A 23,500-nucleotide genomic window follows, 5' to 3' on the forward strand; every position below is an offset into this window, starting at 1 on the left:
CGACACATACTCAGAAAGAAACATTAAGGACTTTACGAAATGCATTGTTATCAGAAATACCTGCGATGTCGTGGGGAAGGTGATTCCAGCTGACACAAGTTCGGGGTATGAATGAGTCATGAAAACATTTGGTGTGACAAGATGGGATTCCAACTTTATGACGGTGATCAATGCGTGCTGATATGTAACATGGTCTTGACAATAACTTAGGGTTGAGAAGGCTGTTGTGGTAAATTTTATGAAAAAGACACAATGAGGCTATTGATCTGCGGTGGGAAAGAAGTGGTAGGGACAAACTTGATTTCATGGCGGTTACACTGCTTGTTCGGTGATAATTAGAAAGAATGAAACGGCATGCGCGGTTCTGCACAGCTTCCAAATCTGAAACGAGTGAATCGATGCCAGGGCTCCAGACAGATGCAGCATATTCTAACTTGGACCGTACCAATGTTTTATAAAGTAATAATTTTATTGAAGTAGATGAACGTGAGAAATTTCTGCGAAGGTACCCAAGCATGCGATCAGCGGTATTTATTATGTATTCAACGTGAGTTTTCCAAGACAGGTTACAAGAAACGTAAACACCCAGATATTTATAACATGACACGGTTTCGAGAGACACGTTGTTAATGTGATAAGAAGAAGGGGCATTAGAGAGACGAGAAATGCGTACATGTTTACACTTATTAATGTTTAGTTGCATGTTCCAAGTAAAACACCAGTCAAGAACCTTGTTAATATCGGATTGAAGACAAGAGACATCATTAATTACCATCTTTAATTTCGCGGTAGATAACACAATCATCAGCAAAAAGATTAATTGAAGAAGAAATGTTAGCCGGTAAGTCATTTATATAGATGAGAAAAAGGAGGGGCCCAAGAACTGACCCCTGAGGCACGCCGGAACGGACAGGCAAAGAATGAGAGCTTATATTGTTCGCTGTTACGAATTGTGAACGGTTAGAAAGAAAGCATTGTAGCCATGCAAGGACATTAGGGTCTATGTTAAGATTGCTTAATTTAAGAAAGAGAAGCTCATGTGAAACAGTGTCAAACGCTTTCGAGAAGTCCAAAAATATGCAATCTGCCTGAGACCCGTGGTCAAGGATGCAATGAAGGTCATGTGTGAAACATATTAGCTGAGTTTCGCATGAAAAAGACTTACGAAAACCATGCTGGGCAATGCTGAAAAAGGAGTTAGATTCTAAAAAAGAGATGAGATGAGAATATATGACGTGTTCCATGATCTTGCACGGAATACTAGTGAGCGATATAGGTCTAAAGTTATCAGGAGAATGTTTACTTCCGGACTTATGCAGTGGAATCACCTTCCCAATTTTCCAATCATTGGGAATACAACCTGTTTCAAGGGACTGTTCAAACAATTTAGTAAGAATTATGGAACAATAGTACTTTGTATTAATTAAAAACTTCGAATTAATGTTGTCAACACCGCAGGAAGAGGAAACCTTAAGATTTTCTATGATGGACTGGATGCCTGACGCATCGAATATAACTGGATCCATAGGAAGAGCATCAAAAACAGGGCACACGCGATGAACAGGAGAAACATTGGTAGAAAATGCCGCAGCAAATATATTGTTTAGAACAGAAGCACATTCGTATGGAGGAAAGGCAACACCATCAGAAGAAGTAAGTAGTATTGTGGAAGGGTCTTTCTTGTTAACTACATTCCAAAATTGTTTAGGATTATTGACCAGCATAGCAGGCAGTGTGTGGTTAAAAAATGTGTCCTTTGCGTTTTTTAGCGCACCTTTGTACTCTGCAGCTGCGGAAAAGTAGGCCTCCCATCGTTGTTTAGAATTCAACAACTTCGCAGAGCGGAACAAGCGCTTCTTTTTATTGGAGAGTCTTTTTAAAACATTATTAAACCAAGGTGATTCCCGATCGCACATCAAAGATCTTAATGGTACAAAAGTGTTAATGAGATGTTCAACGATATCCTTGAACAAATCCCAGTTAGCGCAAAGAGAACGCTGTGAAAAGCCTGGTAAGTAATCATCCAAAAAACCAGCTAGTTCGCAGTTAATAGCGTTAAAGTCAGCCCGTTTATAATCTCTAATGTGTTTAGTCTGACTAACTCGGATACACGCAGGAATTTGTACATCAAAATGCAGCAAAGAATGATCACTGAGACCAGGTAGGTAAAAAATTGAAGGGATAAGATCAGGCACGTTAGTTAGAACAAGATCTAAAACATTCGATGAGGATAAAGTAGTTCTAGTAGGTTTAGAGACTAACTGCGAAAGATTGAAATCCATACAAGTTGACAAAAACTTTTTACACTCAGTAGAAAAAGAGCTGAGATAAGGTGATGTACTAGTCCACACGATACTAGGGTAGTTAAAGTCGCCAGCTAAGACAATAGGTGTACTCGGAAATCGTACAGTGATCATGTTAAGGGAATCATGTAAATCATCAACGAATGTTGGGCTCGAGGACGGGGGACGGTAACATATACCCAAAATTATTCTCTTAAAACGTACACTAAGTTCCACCCAAACCAGTTCCAGGCTAGTTGGAATATTAATAGGCGATGCTACAAAGTTATCCGCGACAGCTATTAAAACACCTCCTCCACATCTCTCACTTCTGTCAGATCTAAACACGTTATAACGTTTTTTGCAGTCAAATAGTTCAATGTCCGCTATCTTCGAAGAAAGCCATGTTTCGGTTAGTAAGACGACATCAGCATCACACGAATCAATGATAGGATTAAGTTCATCGCGCTTGGGTAGTAAGCTTCGTAAAATTCGCGGAGTGTTGAAAAGTTCGTCTGTTATCTTGCGTTTTCGAGCTCATTTACTAATTATAATCGCTCATTTATTTTTTCTTACTTTTCTCCACCTGTTAGTTACAATGACTAGCCTTGTTAAAGATTAAAACGCGTGTCCGAAAACCACGTAATTAAGCGAGGATACAACGTTCCTACTGACGCGTCGTTGACTAAACTCCAACTTGCAGAGTGATTTTCTGGCGCGAAACGCCATCGCAGAATGCCAAGCGGTCAGCATCACATGCGGAGCAGATTATTTGCGCGACCATTACTGTGGTTTGAAGATCAAAACCCGAAAGCAATGCCATTTAGAGTTTGTACCCACCGTCATTTATTGCTCACCCACTTTCAGAAGTAAACCGTTTAAGCTAAATTTTATGCTGCATTTTGAGCTCATATATGGTTTAGAGAAGTAATGCGCTTGTAGATATGATCTATTTACCGCTATGATGTGAGTTTTGGTGGTGTTGTTGATTTAGTAATAATTAATAAATTGATGTATGTAGACATGAACACCATATGAAGCTTTTATTTGCAACTGACTTCAGTGCAGAAATGATAACAAAAAATCTTGTTTGCGAAAGTCCACAACTTCCTTGCCATTCACTTGTTCAGCACCTATTCAATTTAAGGTGCTTTGACGCGCGGTATGTGAAGTAGCGCAAAACGGGACAAGGACGCACACAACATATATAGACGCCTGCTGTCGCTGGCTCCGTTAATACTCTTCGTGAAGAAATGCAGACGAGTTGTGAGGTAAAATGCAGTTATTTCTGCAGCTATGGTTTGAGCGTGCTCAGGGCATCCAAGCAACGAACTTTCGCGCGACGTAACCAGCAATTTAAAAGGTTAGCCTGCTGTCGCTTGATGCCACAACAACGGAAGAATGGTCAGACACAGCTTTTATGAGCAGTGCGTCGGCTGCGTTCAAGTTTCCGGCATCGAGAAATATGTCAATCAGTTTCTCCCTCCCAGAGCAAGTGTCCTGCTCACCAGCATCTGCATTCAAGAGTCAACCACGGATATCCGTGGTATATCCGAGTAAGGTCCGAATCTCCAGTGCCAGGCTGGGATGTCCATAGGGCATGCCTACGTATGTCCATATTCGGATATACGCATCGGAGATTCTGTGTATGTACGAGGGACGTTCGTTTTTGGATGGCTGGCGGACATCCGCCCGCGGATGTCCGAGGAGTATCCGTAAACATCCCTCTTGGGATGTGAGCTTACATGACATATATAATTTGTTTTCCCTCAGACGAACATTTTAAAACAAATTCTATTTTGCCAATGCCAAAATTCACACAATCACATTTCTACCACCAACTAGTTTAATATTCAGATAGATTAAGATCACTCAACTATGGTGTTGATGTTAAAGAACCAGAATTAAACGAATCGCTTGGCTTTCTGGCGCCAGTGCTCATAATTAACGCCCTTTTATCCTGCAGCACTCCTTCGAGGTAACCGAGGCATGTAGCCATGCATGCTGCCTTCCATGAAAACAAACCCTAATAAACTCCTACCAGGGGCCGCGGCAGAGCGGTAAGCCTAAAAGTCAACCCAATCCAATCTATCAGCCAAGCCAATATTTGTGGCGCGATGGTCTCGTTGGTTTTCGTCGCGCGGTGCTCCTTTCGACCTTTACTTTTGCTGCAATGTGCGGTTTGTTCGCTCTGTGGTTGCTTGGCTGTGCTACAAATGTGTTGTGTCATCTACGCGCTCGAAAAGACGTTCGTTTGATTCTGAGGCTCTCGTGAAAAAGCTCCGGTGTCGCCTGACCCCTTGCCGAGACATGCTTTGTTGCTTTGGATGAAAGAAGCGGCCATGGTGTTAACACTTGCGAGGTAAGTAACTGTGCTTGAAAATTACTTTCAGGGTGTTGCTGTGGGATGACTAAACCGCATTAACGCAGTTGTACTCTATTGCGCTACTTGTTTGCCACGGAGTGGAAGTTGCAAGCACTATGCATTAGCTGCCGCAAACGTGTTTCTCGTGTTTGTGAAAAAAAGTTGAGACGGTGTGTAGTTGCATGGTGTGAATCTTAAGGCAATTGCGCGTAGGTTCATAATTACGATAAAACAGAAGGCACGAAAAGCATAGTGCCAGGACGGTGTTAGTTTTTCAGTGCTTCGCGACTTAGTTTTTCTTACTTTTCTGTTGCCTTTGCAGTGTGGATGTGGCCCGGCTACCGAGTGTATTGGTGCCTACATTAATTATGCCAAGCCGTGGAAAGCACAGGTAGGTTGAAAATGTCATATAAAAGTTGTGCATACTTCCACGGCTTATTAATTTATTTATTAGGCTTGCCAAATGGAAGTCTCCAACCATCCACTCACTACACAGTACTTTGCACTGTGCAGTAGCATTGTTTAGGAAAGCTTAACTGTTGTGTTAAATTTGCGAGCTTCAGTCACATTTTTCACTTACTTCCCAATCACTGAGTGCAATGAGCTCTTGCAGTGCTTTGGTATAACTTTGCCAAACATGTTATGCCCACAGGGCTCAATGCTGAGCCAGATAGCAGGACCATATATGACACGCCTAGAGCCACATGTTCCTGGATTGTGACCAGACCTCTCTTCCTTACTCCTGTGCAGCTGTGGATCATCAAATATGCTGTCAGTGCCCTGATGCGTGATTCATCAGTGAACCCTGTGGGCATTGTAGTTTCGACAGAGATTGTGTTTTGCTGCATCGTTGACAACGTGCAGTATAAGGTGCTCTCTCATACTTTTTTTTCTTGTCCATACAGTGTGGATGTGACTGACCTAAGCTAGCAGCTATATAGTACCTGCAGCTTACAGCAGCAACCTTCAGGTAAGTTTGAACTACAGTGCAAGTTTGACCCTGTCACATAATGGATACTTTCCTTCTGTTTGCTCTGTGCAGCGGAGGGTGTCTAGCTATACTGCAGTGTACTTGTACAATAATGGATAAAAATTTGTGGTATGAGAGTTCTTTGTGAAACATTTTCTCTGTGCTGTTAGCCAGAGCAATTTAATCAAAAGCCTAGAATCAGGAGGGGACATGGATACTCGATCTTATTGAACAAATTTCAGCTGACTGCCTGGCGAGGCAATGCAAAAATAAATATTTTCGGAAAATCGACATCCAGCAAACTTTTCTCTATGAGTGTACCTTGTGCCCAACCTAAGTCATTAGCTAGCTTGCAACGATGTGGTAAGAATCCCTACTCTTGCACTTGAATTTTTTTGACCATCAGTGTGGAAGTGACTGCCTGTGGGAGTAGCTGTGGTGTCTTGCAATGTAAAAGACAAAAGAGCTACTACTGGGGCGAGTTGGAAATACATACTTGAAGGAATTGGTGAGCGCTATAGAAACACTGAAAAGGGACAAACGCACAGGACGAAGCGCTTTCTAACTACTGTTTAATCTCAGAAGAAACATGACTATATACACACATTTGACGACAAGAATGAAGGAAAAACAGGTAAAAACTATGCGCGCTTACAACAGCCGAAGATTACTGTTCTTGAGGGAGGTTAATTCTGTTCCCCCTAACATCACTGAAGGGGAGCTGACGCATTGCTTATCTGGAGCAATGTGCATTGCAAAAGCTTCGATAATTTCTTGTTCCCGTCTGTTTCTAGCCCTACCTATTACTTTGGTGTTTTTTAGCAAGGGTATGCATTTACAGTGGGCGAAATGAGGTGCCAGATTCCCGGACTTTGCAAGTTGTTCACTTGATCTTTCGTGTTCCCGGAGCCTCTTGTTAAGGCATCTTCCCGTTTGCCCTGCGTAAGTTTGTTGGCAGCTGAGGGGAATGCTGTAAATGACGTTTTCGTCACACTTTACATAGGTGTTTTCGTGTTTGGTGTTGCACCCAGGTTTCTTTTTGTGGTCTTCATTCTCGTTGACCTTTTTACACATTCCAATGAGCTTATTGGGAGCTGAAGAAACCACCTGGACTCCGTACTTGTTAGCTGTCCTCCTTATTCTGTGGGAGATATTGTGAACCTACGGCATCACGGCAGGGCGTCCCTCGTAGCTCATTTTCTTAGTTTTGTGGGACCCAGTAACTTCTCTTAGTAAGCTTTCAGCAATGCCGCAAAGTAACTGCTCCGGATAACCGCTCTCCTTCAATTGGGAGACCTGTTGGTCTACGCTCTGAATTATCGAGTGGGGGCAAGATTTTCTTATAGCTGGTTTCAGGCAAGACGTAGCTACAGCTCGCTTTACAATTCTGGAATGACTGATAATTCACAGCGTAGACCAACAGGTCTCCCGATTGAAGGAGAGCGGTTACCCGTAGCAGTTACTTTGCTGTACTGCTGAAAGCTTACTAAGAGAAGTTACTTGGTCCCACAAAACTAAGAAAACGAGCTACGAGGGACGCCCTGCCGTGATGCCGTATGTTCACAATATCTCCCACAGAATAAGGAGGACAGCTAACAAGTACGGAGTCCAGGTGGTTTCTTCAGCTCCCAATAAGCTCATTGGAATGTGTAAAAAGGTCAACGAGAATGAAGACCACAAAAAGAAACCTGGGTGCAACACCAAACACGAAAACACCTATGTAAAGTGTGACGAAAACGTCATTTACAGCATTCCCCTCAGCTGCCAACAAACTTACGCAGGGCAAACGGGAAGGTGCCTTAACAAGAGGCTCCGGGAACACGAAAGATCAAGTGAACAACTTGCAAAGTCCGGTAATCTGGCACCTCATTTCGCACACTGTAAATGCATACCCTTACTAAAAAACACCAAAGTAATAGGTAGGGCTAGAAACTGACGGGAACGAGAAATTATCGAAAATTTTGCAATGCATGTTGCTCCAGATAAGCAATGTGTCAGCTCCCCTTCAGTGATGTTAGGGGGAACAGAATTAACCTACCTCAAGAATAGTAATCTTCGGCTGTTGTAAGCTCGCATAGTTTTTACCTGTTTTTCCTTCATTCTTGTCAGCGCGTGTTCCTCCCTCTTCTGTGTATGATATGAAGTCAAATGTGTGTATTTAGTCATGTTTCTTCTGAGATTAAACAGTTGTCCTGTGTGTTTATCCCTTTTCCGTGTTTTTATAGCGCTCACCAATTCCTTCAAGCTTGCAATGTACACGCATTTTTCATGAACTGGTACAAAGCTTTGCAGTCGGGCATTTGTTTTTGCAGTTTTTTTGGAAAAGCAAAATATTTTGTATTGCAAGAAATATTCTCACCTCTGTTGCTTACAACTTACTAGTTGTTCAAGATGTAAACATGCTTTCGGAGCGGCAGATGACTAATTTACTTGTAACGGTGGACTTACTGCATACAACTGAATGGTGTCTGTCAAATTCGCTTGCTTTAATGACATATTCTGAACTTAATGTTTACTGTTTTCTGCAGAATACATCCCCGGCTTGTCTACAAATTCATCATGGTCTGTACAGTATCCTTCCTGCTGCTGTGTATGGCCGGCTTGATGAATTCCTCATGAAGACTGAAGACGGCATTTATGTCATAATAAAATCATCCCGACTGATATGCTTTGCCATTTTGGTCGATTGCTTTACAGATTCATGCAGATTACATACAGCAAGGTGTATGTCCGATTTCAGACACTTTGCGGGCTTTTAATAGGCCCAGTGGCCCTGGGAGGTGCACTGATTGGTGGTTGTAGTTCTGGCTTGCCTCATAATGGTGAAGAATGCATTACCTGCAAATATCCTCAAAAAATCCGCCGGCGGATATCCGAGATGGATATCTGTCGGCAGTCTAAATAATTATATTTGTACCTCCGTCGGAGGTCCGTGCGAGAGCCGTTGGACGTCGGCGGATCTCCCATGGATATCCGTATATCCAGTAAAGGACATACCTCGGACGTCCAGTGAATGTACACTGGTTGATTGGATAACTTAGAACAGCGGGCTCGCAGTTTCCTCTTGACACAGAGTGCGCAAGGTTGCTGAAGCTGACACAGTTCACTGTAGCAATTAATTGCTGAAGTGTAGGATGAGTACTGCATCCTGATGACTGCCTGACGATGCCAAAAAGATGTTCAACGGGGTCTTGGCTCACCCTGCTTGTCATTACTTCAACAGCGATAAGGTACTGCATAGTGTTACACGCAGTCCAGTTACTGCGGACTGACTTAGAAAGCCTCGCTGCCCATTTGTGTGGCGTTCCCACTCTGACAGAAAGGAATTCAACTTCTCGGCTCATGCAGAGGAGGCAATGCTTCAGCTGGAAAGCGGGATATCATGACTTGAATAACACCATGAATGAATGGTCCTCCAAGAGCAATCTTGCAATGAGATGCATGTACAGCTAAAAACCATTCAAAATGTTACGTTAATACAAGAATTAGCTAGCTAAACAACATAGTGGCAGTGGTTTAATCATAGTTCAACCGAGAAAGATGAGCGATAGCTCGGTTTTGCGTGGCTTTCATTTGTTTTTGGATTCTACTCGTTGAGACATTTTAAACGATATGAGTTGCTGCTGTATCGCGAATTTGTTTTAGTCATAATTATCTAACGGAACTTAATTAGGACCTGCAATTAGCGTACTTCAATCGTACTCGAAATAAGCTATCCATCTATATATGTCTTGAAACTGCAGCATGAAGTTCAATATCGAATCACAAGTAACTTTTTATTGGCAGCTAATTAAGTCTTAAATTTGCCCAATGCAATGATACTCAACCGAAGCTATCCGACATACATGTATATTGGTGCGGCAAACAACGATGCTTTTGGCGCACCCGGATAGCCGGTGCGGCAGCCTGGCACAAAACAGTGGGAATCAGTTCTTCTTATCGCCATAGCTTCGCCAAATTCCCTGTCATTGGTGCAACAAAGTTCCTGCTCACTGCTTTCACTACTTAGCAGCAAGATACGAACGCTGAAGTGAAATTATCTGCGTAACAGCGCGCGCGCAAAGCGAGTTACACCACACACCGCATTGCCATGTCCTGCCAACGCGCGCACCGGAGGCTAGGAAAAGGCGCAGCAGCGCCCCTGCCGGCCGTCAGTGTCAAATCGCTTCACCCGAGCTGGCCCCAGCAGCCGCCGGTCGCGCCACTAGAAAGTATTCTAGTTCACTATACGCAACAAGTAGCTCACCGCCCCATGATGCTTTGAGCGCCCATTGTGGCTGAAGTGGTCTCGAGGGGTCGCCATGCAAACTCCCATAGACGGGCTGCCAGCTTTCCCTCTAGGTAATAGTAAGAAACTCTATGCCTGGAGCAGAAGTCGGCGCACTGTTGGTGCGCGCCGACGGTACGAACGGCGCGTGGCTACGAGAAGCCGATGGAATAACCGCAGGAGTGACGTATTGAACTTATATATAAAGTCCGAATTAGCAGGAGAAACCATAGGGTCATTTTTTTACCTACACTGGCTACACTGGTGTAGCAAGTGTATAATGAAATCAATAAACACTGGCTACACTAGTGTAGCCAGTGTAGGTAAAAAAAATGGCCCTAATGTATATGGCGCACTATGGAACAATGTGAATTAAATGCATGAATGGTCTTCATTTGTAGAATGTACGTGCCCGCAGCCTGATACTATTTACAGCGTGTTCGGCAAATAAACGCACTCCGTAGAATGCACCTCACAGCTAAATCGGTCAATCTTTCGCGCTCAAACTTCTCACAGAATTGGGATTAGGTCTGCGGAATTGCTTTATACCACATTTGTTCATGGTATTTGCCTAAATCAATAAAAAAAAAACGTCGGATATTCGCATCGACAGCAGCGACGATAAAACGAAGCTGGCTGCTCTCTCAGCGATTGCACCGGTGGCGCCATCTCGTTCGTCGGCCGCGGAGATTCAGCCAACGAGTGCTCCGCAGATGCACCGAAACCCCTTGCAGTTCTCGGCGCTCGGCCAGATGGAGCCATACGACTGCGACCCGCTTTTGAACTTAGGAACGGCGAACTAAATGGGCAGCAATAGACGTTAGCAAGAAAATGTTGGAATACTGTGGAAGTATACTTTGAGAGGCAATGAGAACAACTAGTTTATATACAAAACTTAGCAATAATGAGTAAATAACCAAAAAGAAATTCGGAGCCCTTTAAGTCTGCTTACGTGGAGGAATATTGCGAAAACATGCGTTTTGAGGAAAGGAAAGGGCGCAGTAGAGCTCAGATCTTCACATATCTCGGTTAAGCACGCAACTGCAGGTGCATGTCCATCGGTCCGAACCCCTGTTGCAAGCTGGCCTCTAACTTGACTAAAACATGTATAAGCTACTTGCAAAGAGAAATGCTACGACATGTACGAAATGCTGTTCGACGAACGGTTGCTAAAAATTTTGGTGAAGAATGTATTCGGGAATACTGCCACCATACTGAGGTCAAACAGTGATTTCGTCTGCAGCTGCTACATCTGTTGCTTCGGCGGACGAGGTTTTGCACTGCGCATTTCTCTACCATTACTCCTCTCTGCTGTCTGCATGTGGCAGCGAATGTCAATCATCTCGAGTGCGACGTCTCCACTCTCCAAATTAAATTCTGCGTCAACCTGTCACGTCATATCTCGCACGTTAGAGGTCTGGGCTCATTTCCCACCTAGACCTCAATGTGCTTTTGATGATATGAATTCTTAATCGCAAGGGCATCTGCGGCTAAATTGTGCCATGGCCCAAGGTGTTATCTTCTACTTGAGGTGGGATCAAAGACCCATTTTCCAAGCCTTTTCACCCTAAAGAAGCCGAGCACCAGACCAGGGGAAAGCTTGTACCCATTGTATCACCGGTGGGTACCCCGCGGCACTGGGGATCGAACCCCGCGCGCGCACCTCCCGCATGCAAGGCGGATGCTCAAACGAACACGGGTCACCGCTGCAGTCTATCGATCCCCCAATGCTCTTCATTTTTACTAAATTTTCTTTTGATTCTGACGTCTCATGACCGAAGACGTCACAGGGGACCATCTTCCGGCGACACATTTTGCGGACACTTCCAGCGTCAACATAGCCTTCTAAATAAGCTTTCGCATTAATAAAATGCAGCTAAATAGAATATCACATAGAAGTCTACAAGATGTCAAGGAAAACCTCTTGTAGTAGACAGATAGCGTCGCATTAGCCTAGGCAACAGAGGCTTCTTTCGGATGGTTATATAAAATCTTGGTTACATTTGGTGTAGACTTGGTGTAGATGACTTGGAGATTTCTACAAGCACTTTTTGTGTTTTGTGGGCATGGCCGATTCACTGTCAAGCCTGTACTCGTTTGGCATGCGGGACATTTACACACTATGCCAAGAATTCCAAGTTTCACCTGTAATACAAAAATGGAAGCTTTCTGCTCAAATTGATCACAGAAGTTGACACCACTGCCCGGACAACCTGCTCGCCGTGTTGGACTAAATCCCCTTAATGTTTTTTGGTCTGATGAATTACGGACGACCGATCACTACAAGAATCCACCTTTTATCGGCCTGGTGGCAAGTGAATTGTTGGAATTCCCAATGTTTCTCACAAGCTAAATAGCTTGAAGGCCACGAGAACAAATGGTAAACACCGAGAATTATCGGAAAACATCACTTATATTTTCGATATTTACTCATTATGGCTAAGCTTTGTACTTAAACGTTGTTCTCACTGCCTCTCAATGTATACTTCCCCAATATTCCAACACTTTTTTGCTAATGTACATTGATCCCCAATTTAGTTTGCCGTTTAGTCGGCGTTCATAATTTTCTTCTGCAGAGCGGTTGATGTGTCCACCGGCAATGTGAGCCAGTTATGAGTCTTTCCCGAGATCCAGTGGAGGGTATAGAAAAGGAATAAGGCTCTATACTGCTTAATCTTATTCGCAGTATAAACACTTGCTTGGTTTTGAGGAAGGGAAGGCGCCTAACTGGATCATTTTGTACGCCTTGTTATGAGCTAAGCAGACGCTGATATCTCCTGTGTTATTTAATAAAGCCATGAAATCAACGAAATTCTTTAAATGCTTGACAAAGTAAGAAGAAGTTTCTCATGCATGCATGATATATCATGCATGCATGAGAAACTTCTTACTTTGTCAAGCATTTAAAGAATTTTGTTGATTTCATGATTTCATGATTTCAGCCCTGCGCATATATGCGCAGGGCTGACTGCGAATCTGCCTGCATGATACTGAAGCTGCACAGTATTTCACACGTACGTAACTTCATTTGGGCACATATGACAAGCTTTATTAGCAAAGAAATCAAAACACTCCAAAATCACTGCCACTGATAAATGAAGGAAAACAAAGCACAGCTTACAACACAAACAGCACGAAAATTATAACATGTTCTTATATCCTTACAAACTCTACAGTATTTCCACTTTGCCAACCGACTTAAGAAGATGCAATTGGGAAGCTTAGACATTTACTTCCGGGTTTGAGTTCTTTGCTGCCCATACTTCTCATCCGCTGCTGTGCCTCAGTGGCTATAGGGCGCTTGGTTACTTAACCGCAGTTCCTGGGTTCGAACTCGGCTGCATTTCGATGGAGGCAAAGCACTGGAGCTCGCACCGCGCGTTGTGGCATGTCAGTGCACGCTAAAGAACCCCAGGTGGTAAACTATTCCACAGCTTTCCATTACACACCTCTCCCCATCCCTTTCTCTTCCCTTATGGTGCAGTACAGGTACCCATTGAGATGCGAGACAGATATACTGGGCCATTTCCTTCCCTCAAAAACCAACTGTTTTCTTTTCATATCTCTCCTACTTGCCCTGCAACACGGAAGCATCCTCACTAACATGTGGTATATAAAAGCTGTGCCATAATTGTCTTCTTGCATGTGATCAAGGCAAGGGAAGCAATAACCGTAGCTGTGGACAATGTCATCTGTCGCCTTCTCATAAGCATATATCCCTCTTTTCAGAATTCTTTCGAAATTCTGCCTCTGGAACCTGATGAAAGTCAAAAATCGACTTTTTTGGAATCACCAGCCCTCCACGAGACTTGCAATTTACCAGCTTTGCATCTGACTTGTCAATGATTTTAGCTGTTTCACTGAGACCAATCCTATATGGTGCACATCACATGAGCTTTAGCAACTTGTGGCACATGAAGCTCATCACATAGTACACTAGGCAGTCAATTCGCTACGAGCGGGCATAAACATGGTAGAATGCGTGTTCACATTCGATGTCACTTGAGATGAGAAAAATGAGTTTCGCATTCAATGCTACAGTTCTGCTTTCCTCTGGCTTGCAGTCTTTAAAGGGGCACCACGATGCTTTCCTTACTGCCGAATTATATTTTAAATAAATTCACCATGCGTTCCATAGATCAGTGAAAAATGGATTATTGAAATTGGAGGATGCAAATAAAAGTTATTTCACTTTGAAAATTCAAATAAAAAGACCAGACGAAAACGCGTTTTACAATTGCCCAGTACTGATAATGGGTACTACCAATGAGAACCGCGCTGGCAAGCAAGCAGTATAAACTTGCAGGCAACTGTTGCTTTGCCGGGCAGCCCACAGTCGCATGTTTTGACCAACGTTTATAGATACTTTTTTAGTTCCATAACTCCTCGCAGCGCCCGTAGGGAGCAGGCGGCCGGTCGCCGTCCCCGCCACCGCGGCGCTGCAATCGCGGGTTGAGCTAGGAGAGTGAGAGTCGTCTGCTAGCGTGCAGCGTTTTGCACGAGCACTCGCATTCGAATCATCGCTGCGCGACTGCTATTAAGCATGAAATGCTTTTAGCCCCCGTTGTCGGCAGTGTGGTGACGTCACGCCGAGACCTAGAGCCATCATCCGGGCACTGAAATCCACTCATCCGGGCACTGAATTCCCGTCATCCGGGCACTGAAATCCACTCATCCGGGCTCTGAAACGAGAACATCCGGGCACCGTACGAGACTTAACGAGATTTAACGAGACTCTCTAAGCCCTCCTACGCGACCGGCATGCAAGCACCGGTTGGTCTCCAAACGAGACAAAAAATAACTGCTGCCAGTGCCTTCTCAATGTTTATCAAGATATCAGTGGAGCTGTGGGTTTGATAATGCACGGAATTATAATTTCCGATTTCTAATAAGGCGTGCAAAAAGCACATAAATACCACGCTACACTTCGTTGACATACGTGATCCGGGGGAGAAGCGCTGCGTTCAAAGGGCAAGGCATCGCGCCGAACGGGTGGTGGCGTTCCTCCCTTCCTTTACGGTGCGGTTCGGGTGTCCACCGAGATGGCAGAGAATTACTGCGCCATTTCCTTTCCTCAAAAAACCTTGCGTTCAAATGGCAAGGCATCTCGCGCTGAACGGGTGGTGGCATTCCTCCCTTCCTGTACGGTGCGGTTCGGGTGTCCACCGAGATGACATTAGGCCCGTAAACATTTCATGCTTACTCTACTCTCGTTTACGGGAGAGGCAGAGATTTTTTTTTGTTTCCGGCTCTTGCCCGGAGGTATTTCAGAACATAGGTGTGCTTAGCGCGTATGCGAACTTAAGAGCGGTATTCTGAGCCGTGTCACAAGCGGCCGTTTTGTACGGGCAATGACGAAATGCATGCATGCTTCGATTCTGCTTCTCGTGAGATGAACCTAACCTTGCTACTTGAATAGAATCGGATTATCCGCCGAACCAGTTTTTCGCGACTGGCTGTTGTGTCTCGCATTTCGCGCAAAAGTACTTTTACGTTTTATTACAGCAATACTGGTGCAAATAAAACCCGCCGCTGTCTCGGTGGCTACGGCCCGCGGCTGCTTTCCGAAAGCCCAGAGTTCGATACCGGTGTAGGCGAAATGCAAGAGTAATTCAACGCCCTTGGCATTTAAATAGAAAAAATTTATTCACAAATCCACTAAATATCGTTGCTGACAGATTTGCTGTCAACTAATTTGTCAGACAAGCTTCGCCTACTTTCGCTCTTTTTGAGCTCTAACGGCGCTACTATTTTCCAAGCACTTTGCTCGCGCAAAGAAGTGCATGCGCGTCACTAAATAAAAGTAAATTAATTGAGCTGTGAACACCTCAGCATGCTCTGGTAAACCAACACCATTCGTGACATTTTTTACCGGCGAATCCAGCACGTTCCAAAACAGGTCGCCGAACAACTCACTCTTTCAAGCCTGTTTTATAGCACCCTCTACCGCACTTACAAAGGCAAACATCTTTTCGGAAGGGTACGCGAGACTGCCACTAACATACTCGCGCTCAATAATGAGCATAGCCTCACGCGGCAGAGAATCCTGCCTGCCAAGTGCGTCGTCACAGAGTTCATATTGCGCTTTATTTTTCATTTTGAAAGCCACATAGCTTGCCAAATAGTACAAGGCTGTTTCTTCTGGTGATGGAACACTGTATCTGTGGTCGTTGGAGGCATCGTAGAGGTCCCTGAAAAGTATCGCCATCAGCTCCTGCCAGATCTGTTCTTTCTAGCCTTTTTCTGGATGAGGGCGTCGCGACGCTTTTCTCCGAGGCTCTCGAAGGCACTAATTAAGACACGATCAGTTCCCGTCTCACAGTTCCCTTTCACAGCTACTTCAACAGGTGTGTAAAAGAAAGCAGCCTAAATAATTGGCTGAACTTGGTCACTGTAGGGTGGTCTTCGTCACCTCCTAATGACCTCACTAGGCCAAAGAATCTCTGAATTAAAAAAAAAACACATTATATATGAGCATTTCTAGGCTTTTTCAACGTGCCAGTATAATTACCTCAAGCGCCGGGTCTTGTTTTAACTTCGCTGTGAGCATATATATCTGAGGCTCTTGTAGTGTAGGAAGTCTATAATGGACAGCGCTGACATCAATGTCACCCTCAGGGACTCAGAGGTTTGATTTGATGCAATGAGTTTGATATTTCCTCTTGCTTCCGTACGGATGGCGTTTATCCGGGTTGCTCTTGTACCCGCTGGTACAGCCGGGCACGAAGCAAGTGGGCATCGTCGCGCTCGAAAGCTGCTTCACGACCAGCAGCGTTTGTTGTTCTGAGTGCACGATGGGGACCACGTGTTCGCAGAGCGCACAGGAACACAAATGGACAAAAAAAGGCAACGACAACCCCGCGCACGGGCTAAGTAGTAACCGCAGGAGAGGAGCAGCGCGCACGCCGGCGACCGCGCAAACCTCGACTGCAGCGCCCTCTCACCGCCCGGGTACAAGCAGCGCCCGCTTTCAGAGGAGGAGTTATGGAACTAAAAAAGTATCTATAAACGTTGGTTTGGACGGCGTCATCCCCCGATGACGCGCCATAGACAGGGCAGGGGTGACGAGGTCAACAAACGAAGCTTCCCCATGTTTCTTTGAAGACGTTGTAGGTCTTTTGTTTTTATATTTACAGAAGGCAAAACACAGTGTTGTCCGCGTGCCAGGTTCAGTTTCCTGTTCTGTATTTTGTTATCTGCTTTCATATTTCTGCAAAAAAGCAGATGATACACCTGTCAATAGTACGTAGTTATCAGCCTGGTCATACAGTTTGGTGTGTGTGTTTGCACATCAATAATCTGGGAATAAAAAATGGTGCTCAAAACGATTTCAGCTTTTATTTTATCAGAGAATGAGATTTTTTTTCGGCATCTCAACACAATACAGTACAAATGCACAATACAAAGCTCAATACAAATTATGCAAACCTGCATTCGACTTTTGAGCTTTACCTTGAACTATTGGCAGCGCGGCAGCTTCAAATACTTCTGCCGCTTCCTTTGTCCTTCACGCTCTCTGTTCACACCTTTTGCAAGGAATCGAAATCGTAAAAGAATGTAAAACTTAAGCACAGTTGCTAAAGTATTTTTTCTGTGTTCGGGACACCCTAGCTGAGGATATGTCAAAGAGTGCAGACACTGCGCAAACTCCTGCATACTGTCTTCGTGCAGCTTATTTTTACTGAAAAAGGCAGTGAATGCATCCTCCATGACCCTTGCAGCCTTTGCTAGGTCATCAGTGGGATAAATTAGCCCACGGTTATCAAAGTGAGCTGTCAACCAGGAGTCGTTCTGCACATCTTTTCTGGCGGTGCACAACAGGGCTGCGCACTGGCTTGGCTGCGCGGGGCTTTGCACTGGCTCTATGCCACTCCCACAGCAAAGGACCATTGCAGAAACTGTCTGTACCAGCAATTCTGCCTCGCTACGTGTTGTCAGCACCTGCTTGCTATGCTCCCTTAAGGCCTCGTAAGTGCACAGTGGCTAAAACAGTCCCTAGTGACGAACAGGACTGTAACTCATTTTAAAAGCTGTGCTTGTATTTTTTAGCAACGAAAGGACGGAGACATCAGGGGAGCGAAACTGAGAGAAAACTGCCCTTTGAAATAGGAATAGGATCCGCGTGTAGTGGAAGCGCTGTTTACGAATCAATTTTGGACCAAATTATGTTGACACTGACAGTACAAATTGGTCTTGCAAGTAAAATATTCAACCCAGAAGGAAGACAACTTTGCATATAGGTGAATAATTAGCTGGAGGTTTCAAAAATCACAGTAAAAAAAAAAGCGATGTTTTGACAATTTTTTGGCTTCCTAAGACCTGTGTCCCCCCTTTACAGCCTCCAGCTTCTAGTGGGGGGAAACACTTAAGCAGGACCCAAAGAGGGCATGTAAAGTGCAATTTCAAACAAGAAGCTTCTCAACAAGGATACCAGATAATGCAACTACTGGCAAAGGTTAGCTCGACTAGCAACACGTGCCACAGGATTGTTGTCAGCTGGTAAGTAAGAATAAGACAGCTAACAAAACATGTTCTAAAAGAGTGCCACAACTTCACTCTTCCAGCTGTGATAGTCGCTTTGACTTTTTTTTTAACACCGGTTGTTAGCAAATGCCTTTGGGCACAAGTCACACGTCATTGTTTTTTTTGTGCTTGTGGTTTCGCCGCACATGTCTCCTGAGGTGTCCATTTTGTGCAAAGACCATAGGGCATAGCTCGCACTGGTATGGCCTCTCCCCCGTGTGGGAGCGGAGGTGGACTACCAAAGCGCACTTGTGTTTAAAGGCACTGCCACAGTGCTCGCAACTGTAAGGACGCTCACCCGTGTGAATGCGCATATGGACGACCATATGGCTCTTCACGGCAAAACCATGGCCACAGTAGTTGCAACTGTAAGGACGCTCACCCGTGTGAGTGCGCATGTGCTTGGTTAAACTCACCTTTTCTTTAAAGGCACTGCCACAGTGGTCGCAACTGTAAGGGCGCTCACCTGTGTGAGTGCGGAGGTGGGACACCAAGGAACTGGATCGTGCAAAGGCCTTGGGGCACAATCCACACTGGTGTGGCTTCTCCCCTGTATGGGAGCGGAGGTGGACTACCAGGCTCGACTTATCTTTAAAGGCGCTGCCGCAGTAATCGCAACTGTAAGGACGCTCACCCGTGTGAGTGCGCATATGGACGACCATACGGCTCTTCAGAGGAAAACCACGGCCACAGTAGTCGCAACTGTAAGGATGCTCACCTGTGTGAACGCTCATGTGCTTGACCAGGTGGAACTTTTTAGCAAAAGCACTGCCACAGTGGTCGCAACTGTACGGACAATCACCCGCGTGAGTGAGCCGCACGTGTCTAACTAGGTCCCCCTTCTTTGCAAAGGCACTGGTACAGTAGTCGCAGCAGTATGGACGTTCGCCCGTATGGGTGCGGATGTGAGCTTTCAGATCGCTTCTCCTCTTGAAGGCTTTGCCACAGTGGCTACACTCATGCAGTTTTTTAACCTTGGGTTCATCCTTGCTGTTACCCTCAATGGTACCAGCAGCTGTCGTGCCGCGGCTCACAGGGCACATTTCTCCAGGTGAATTTTGTCCAGAAGCGTCTTGTCTGCTGTCTTCGGAGGTCAAGCCTGCGTGTGAACACCAGAGTAATTTCAATATGATGCAAGGTTGGCCTGGCCTGGTGCTAGGTTCTTGAGATAGTGAATGTGAATGGCAATGCTGCGCTAGATTGCGTAAAGTCAAATTTAGAAAGTGGGCTTTCTGCAAACCTTTTCTGCTCTGAATTCAAGATAAAGATGACAAAATTTCAGGTTGAAAAAAGTTCATCGATAGGACCAAAAACAGAAGATAGCTTTTTTAATAACAAGTTAGCACTGAGTTATAACCTGCAGTACAGGAGACTGGAGCCATTAACTGGTGGTTTGGTGTATGGGGTTTAACGTCCCAAAGCGACTAAGGCTATGAAAGACGCCGTAGTGGAGGGCTCCGGAAATTTCGACCACCTGGGGTTCTTTAACGTGCACAGACATCGCACAGTACACGGGCCTCTAGAATTTCTCCTCCAAAGAAATTCGACCGCCGCAGCCGGGATCGAACCCGCATCTTTCGGGTCAGTAGCCGAGCACCATAACCACTGAGCCACCGCGACGGCCGGAGCCATTAACTATGCTACATTTACAATAAACACTTTATGTCCGTTTCCATGCACATCAGACTAAAACGAAGAAAATGTAACATGTACGGTTCACAAATTCCATGATGAAAAAATTGTCCGAGTGCCTACTAACCTCTCCACAACGGCAAAATATTCAAGTAAGAAATTTCACATACAACCACAAGAATATTTGCTGTTCAACAGTGAGCAGTGCAGCATTTGAAAATTAGCCTAAATTTTCAAAGCTAGTGCTTTCCCAACAAACCTCAAGCTAAAACATAGATCAGTCCTCTCGCTGCCTCAACAAACTGCAAATAATCATGCAGACCTACAAAGTTATTTTCCTTGCTTTGTTTTTCGTGCCGTCAAAGTGACTGAGCCCTTCTTGCTGTGGTACTGCCAGTTTTCATTACCAAATCAGCAGTGCACACAAAACAATGCGAAATCAGTGCCTACCTGACAAGATGATAAACTGAAGTGCATCCGGCAGTCTAACTGCTCTAGCTCTTGGGCCAGGCTTGCCTCACTACATTAAAGTGAATTAATCATGATCAGCTTGCAGGTATTCAGCCAGGTTTTACAGTTCGCTAGGGGCAGAAGTTCGAAGCGCACAAATGCCTTTGTCTTGCACATATGGCACTCATTGGCAGCTCCTGGAGCCCAATGCACTGACTCTCAACAAGCAGGACAAATAAGCGAATGAATCTGCTTCACTGGCGCAACTGTCTTCAACTCAGGCCATAGGTCGGCACACTCACTGCCGAGTGCCCTCGTACTGCCTCACTCACACTCACGTCTGTGAGTAAGAGTGAATGGTCGAGAGTGTCAGTGGCGGATGCGAGTGTGGGTGGTCATGAGTGTGAGTGGAGTGAGTGAACGGTTGTGATTGTCGATAGTCATCAGTGTGAGTGAGTGGTTGTGAGTGCAAGTGAGTGGATATGAGTGGTTGCGAGTGTGAGTGGACGTGAGTGGACGCGACAGTGAAGTCGGTCCCTATGTTTTGTGATGACGATACCGGCTTAGCTATTTTCATGTTGTTGACAGCTGAGGGAAGCAAATATTCACTACTGATGGTGCCAGAGGAAGCATAACGCATCATGCTGGTGTCTTTGGACAACCGAGACAGAGGATTCTGCTGGCACGGGAAAGGCAACCTTTCTTTGCTTTTGTGGTTCACTGTTGGCATGGGCACAGGCCTTTTACGGATGCCATAAGCCGCTAGGAGTTTTGCGAGATCCTTTATCAAATTTTGCATTGCCAATACTGAAAATATAAATAGAAGTCTCTTGCCACACTTCTCGCACGATTCGATCTCATATACACAGAGCTGGGGGGGGGGGAGGGGATCGAAGGTGACTTTTCTATTTTTTGACTTACAGCAATGAAATTTGGCAGACTGGCTTAAAACAGCCTCAAACAATCAGATATAAAGTTTCAAGGAGTGTACGATGGAGGGATAGTTGGTAATGCATGAACTTAGAACAAAAACCACGCAAAGGACGATGCACAGAGAAGAAGTAGACAGGACGAGCGCAAGTACTGTCCTACAGTTGCAAGTCCGCGCTCGTCCTGTCTACTTCTTCCCTGTGTATCGTCCTTTGCGTGGTTTTCGTTCTAAGTTCATGAAGTTTCACAATGACAGCTTCAGCAGTTTCCCTTTTATCATTGTTTATATCGCCACTGATTGGTTCGTACGGTGGAATGGCCTGACCTAACCCAGCTCTTGAACTGCACAAGCTTGGCTCAAGCCCGGAAACGACGCGAATAATCCTCTGGTACGTTGTGCCAGAGGATTAATGTTTCTATCAAGTACTTGAGCGAGCCCAGCATCTCAAATCAAGCATGTGGTTTTTATTTTTGGATGCATAGCATCAGACATGATGATGCCTTTGACGCAAAAGGAGACATCCAAAATGATAATATTTTATGTTTCAATTTGCGCCAGAAATGGCTGTCTCGTGCCGGTGGTGATAGTGAAGCACGTGGTGCTGTGCATTGTTTGCCGCGTCTGGGTATACGATAAAGGAATGTGCATTGTGTTTTTTTTTTCTGCCCTCACCACAACTGCAGAGGAGGGGGTGAGTCACACTCGCTACCCAGCAGGATAAGGGGAGCCGGACAGCGGAGGATTCCGAGAATACGGGAAAGGTCAAACCCCCTCCGGGAACGTATACGTCAGGTGGCATCCCACTGTGCACGTTCTTGTGGCAAGGCAGATCCACATCGTGTGTCTGTTGACAGCTTGAGGCGTGGTCAACAGGACATTAACACGCTAGCTGCAGGCATAAAGACAGTTTGTAAGTGACGGTACTGAACAGATGGGCCTTGAGGTGGCTTTCCTCAAACCTGGATCAACCAGAGGTTGAAACAACCTGCACCAAGGGAAAGCGAGAATGTTCGCGAAGCTCGCGGGAGGAAGGGAGAATCTTGATGGTGGAAAGTGTACACATTTGTACAGATTTTGGCGAGATGAGTTATCTTCTTTCCAAAATCATTTATTGGCTATTTTGCCCTTTCCCAATTGTTGATGTTTTCCTTTCCCCAATGATTTATTGGGTGGATGTTAGTGCAGTTACCTTGCCGGTTACTGTTACACTGCTGCTTCAGCGACGCAGTGACTGCCTTCCTCTGCTGGTACTCATGTGGTGAACAAGGGAGGGGAAAGGCTCCGGGTGCTTGCGAACATTCCAACAAGAGGACTGCCTTCGTCTGGGTGAAGACAAGACCTCGTGTGGAAACGCTGGCAAGCACCCTCAGGCTTCTGCCGATGTTTTACAGATTAAGATAAAAACTACTGCTGAATAATATCTTGTACATTTTGCAATTCCATCACATGGAAATAAATGCTTTATAGTCATTCCTCATCTTGGCGCTCCGTTTCGGGTGTAGGGGCCTAGGTAAGAGGAGGTTGGGGGTGGGGCAGTGAGCTGAAACTTGGCTCACTCGCATGGAGAGCCCTGCGTATGCCTATAGACACTCTTCAAAAACATGCCTAAGCATCTGAGCTAACGCTAAACAGGCAATCATCGTCTCAGCAGCAAGCGTGGGAGCACACGTAGCATTGGGTGCACGGAATATGCTTGACGCGTGACCACTTCCTTCGAGCATCGAAACTGTCAAAATTGGCCAAAGAGACCGACAAAGCACCGGACGGCTCACCACCACATCTGTGCGACTCAGGCTATGCGAGGGGAGCCATGAGGGCAGTCGGCCACGGCAGTAAATCTCTCATCTCCTCCGTTGTCAGCAAACAAGGAAAGAGTGAGGAACGTGAATGAGAGTGAGTGAATGGTTATGAGCGTGAGTGAGTCATTGTGAGAGCAAGTGGTGATGAGTGTGAGTGAGTGGTTGCGAGTGGATACGAGTACGAGTGAGTGGTTGTGTGTGTCAGGTACATGAGTGTGAGTGACTGGTTGTGAGTGAGAGGTCATGAGTGCAGGTGTGAGTGAGTGGTTGTGAGTGCGAGT

General features: G+C 45.3%; 1 protein-coding gene and 1 long non-coding RNA gene across 2 annotated transcripts in view; one reads left to right on the forward strand and one right to left on the reverse strand.

Annotated features, from left to right (window-relative positions):
• The first annotated feature begins 3,827 nt into the window (after positions 1–3,827).
• On the forward strand, positions 3,828–8,293 carry LOC149347005 (uncharacterized). The gene is made up of 4 exons (XR_016292488.1): positions 3,828–4,644; positions 4,970–5,038; positions 5,553–5,617; positions 8,146–8,293. It is a non-coding gene; the product is annotated as an uncharacterized LOC149347005 (long non-coding RNA).
• Positions 8,294–17,197: 8,904 nt separating this feature from the next.
• Positions 17,198–23,500, reverse strand: part of LOC149347006 (uncharacterized) — a 55,060-nt gene continuing 48,757 nt past the window's right edge. The window contains exon 21 of the mRNA XM_089541460.1: positions 17,198–19,506. Coding sequence (XP_089397586.1) covers positions 18,512–19,506 — 995 coding nt within the window. The 3' untranslated portion in view covers positions 17,198–18,511. The remainder of the gene's footprint in view (positions 19,507–23,500) is intronic.

This window comes from Amblyomma mixtum, chromosome 4 (assembly GCF_055824585.1).
Source record: "Amblyomma mixtum isolate Tamu chromosome 4, ASM5582458v1, whole genome shotgun sequence".
NCBI lineage: Eukaryota > Metazoa > Arthropoda > Arachnida > Ixodida > Ixodidae > Amblyomma > Amblyomma mixtum.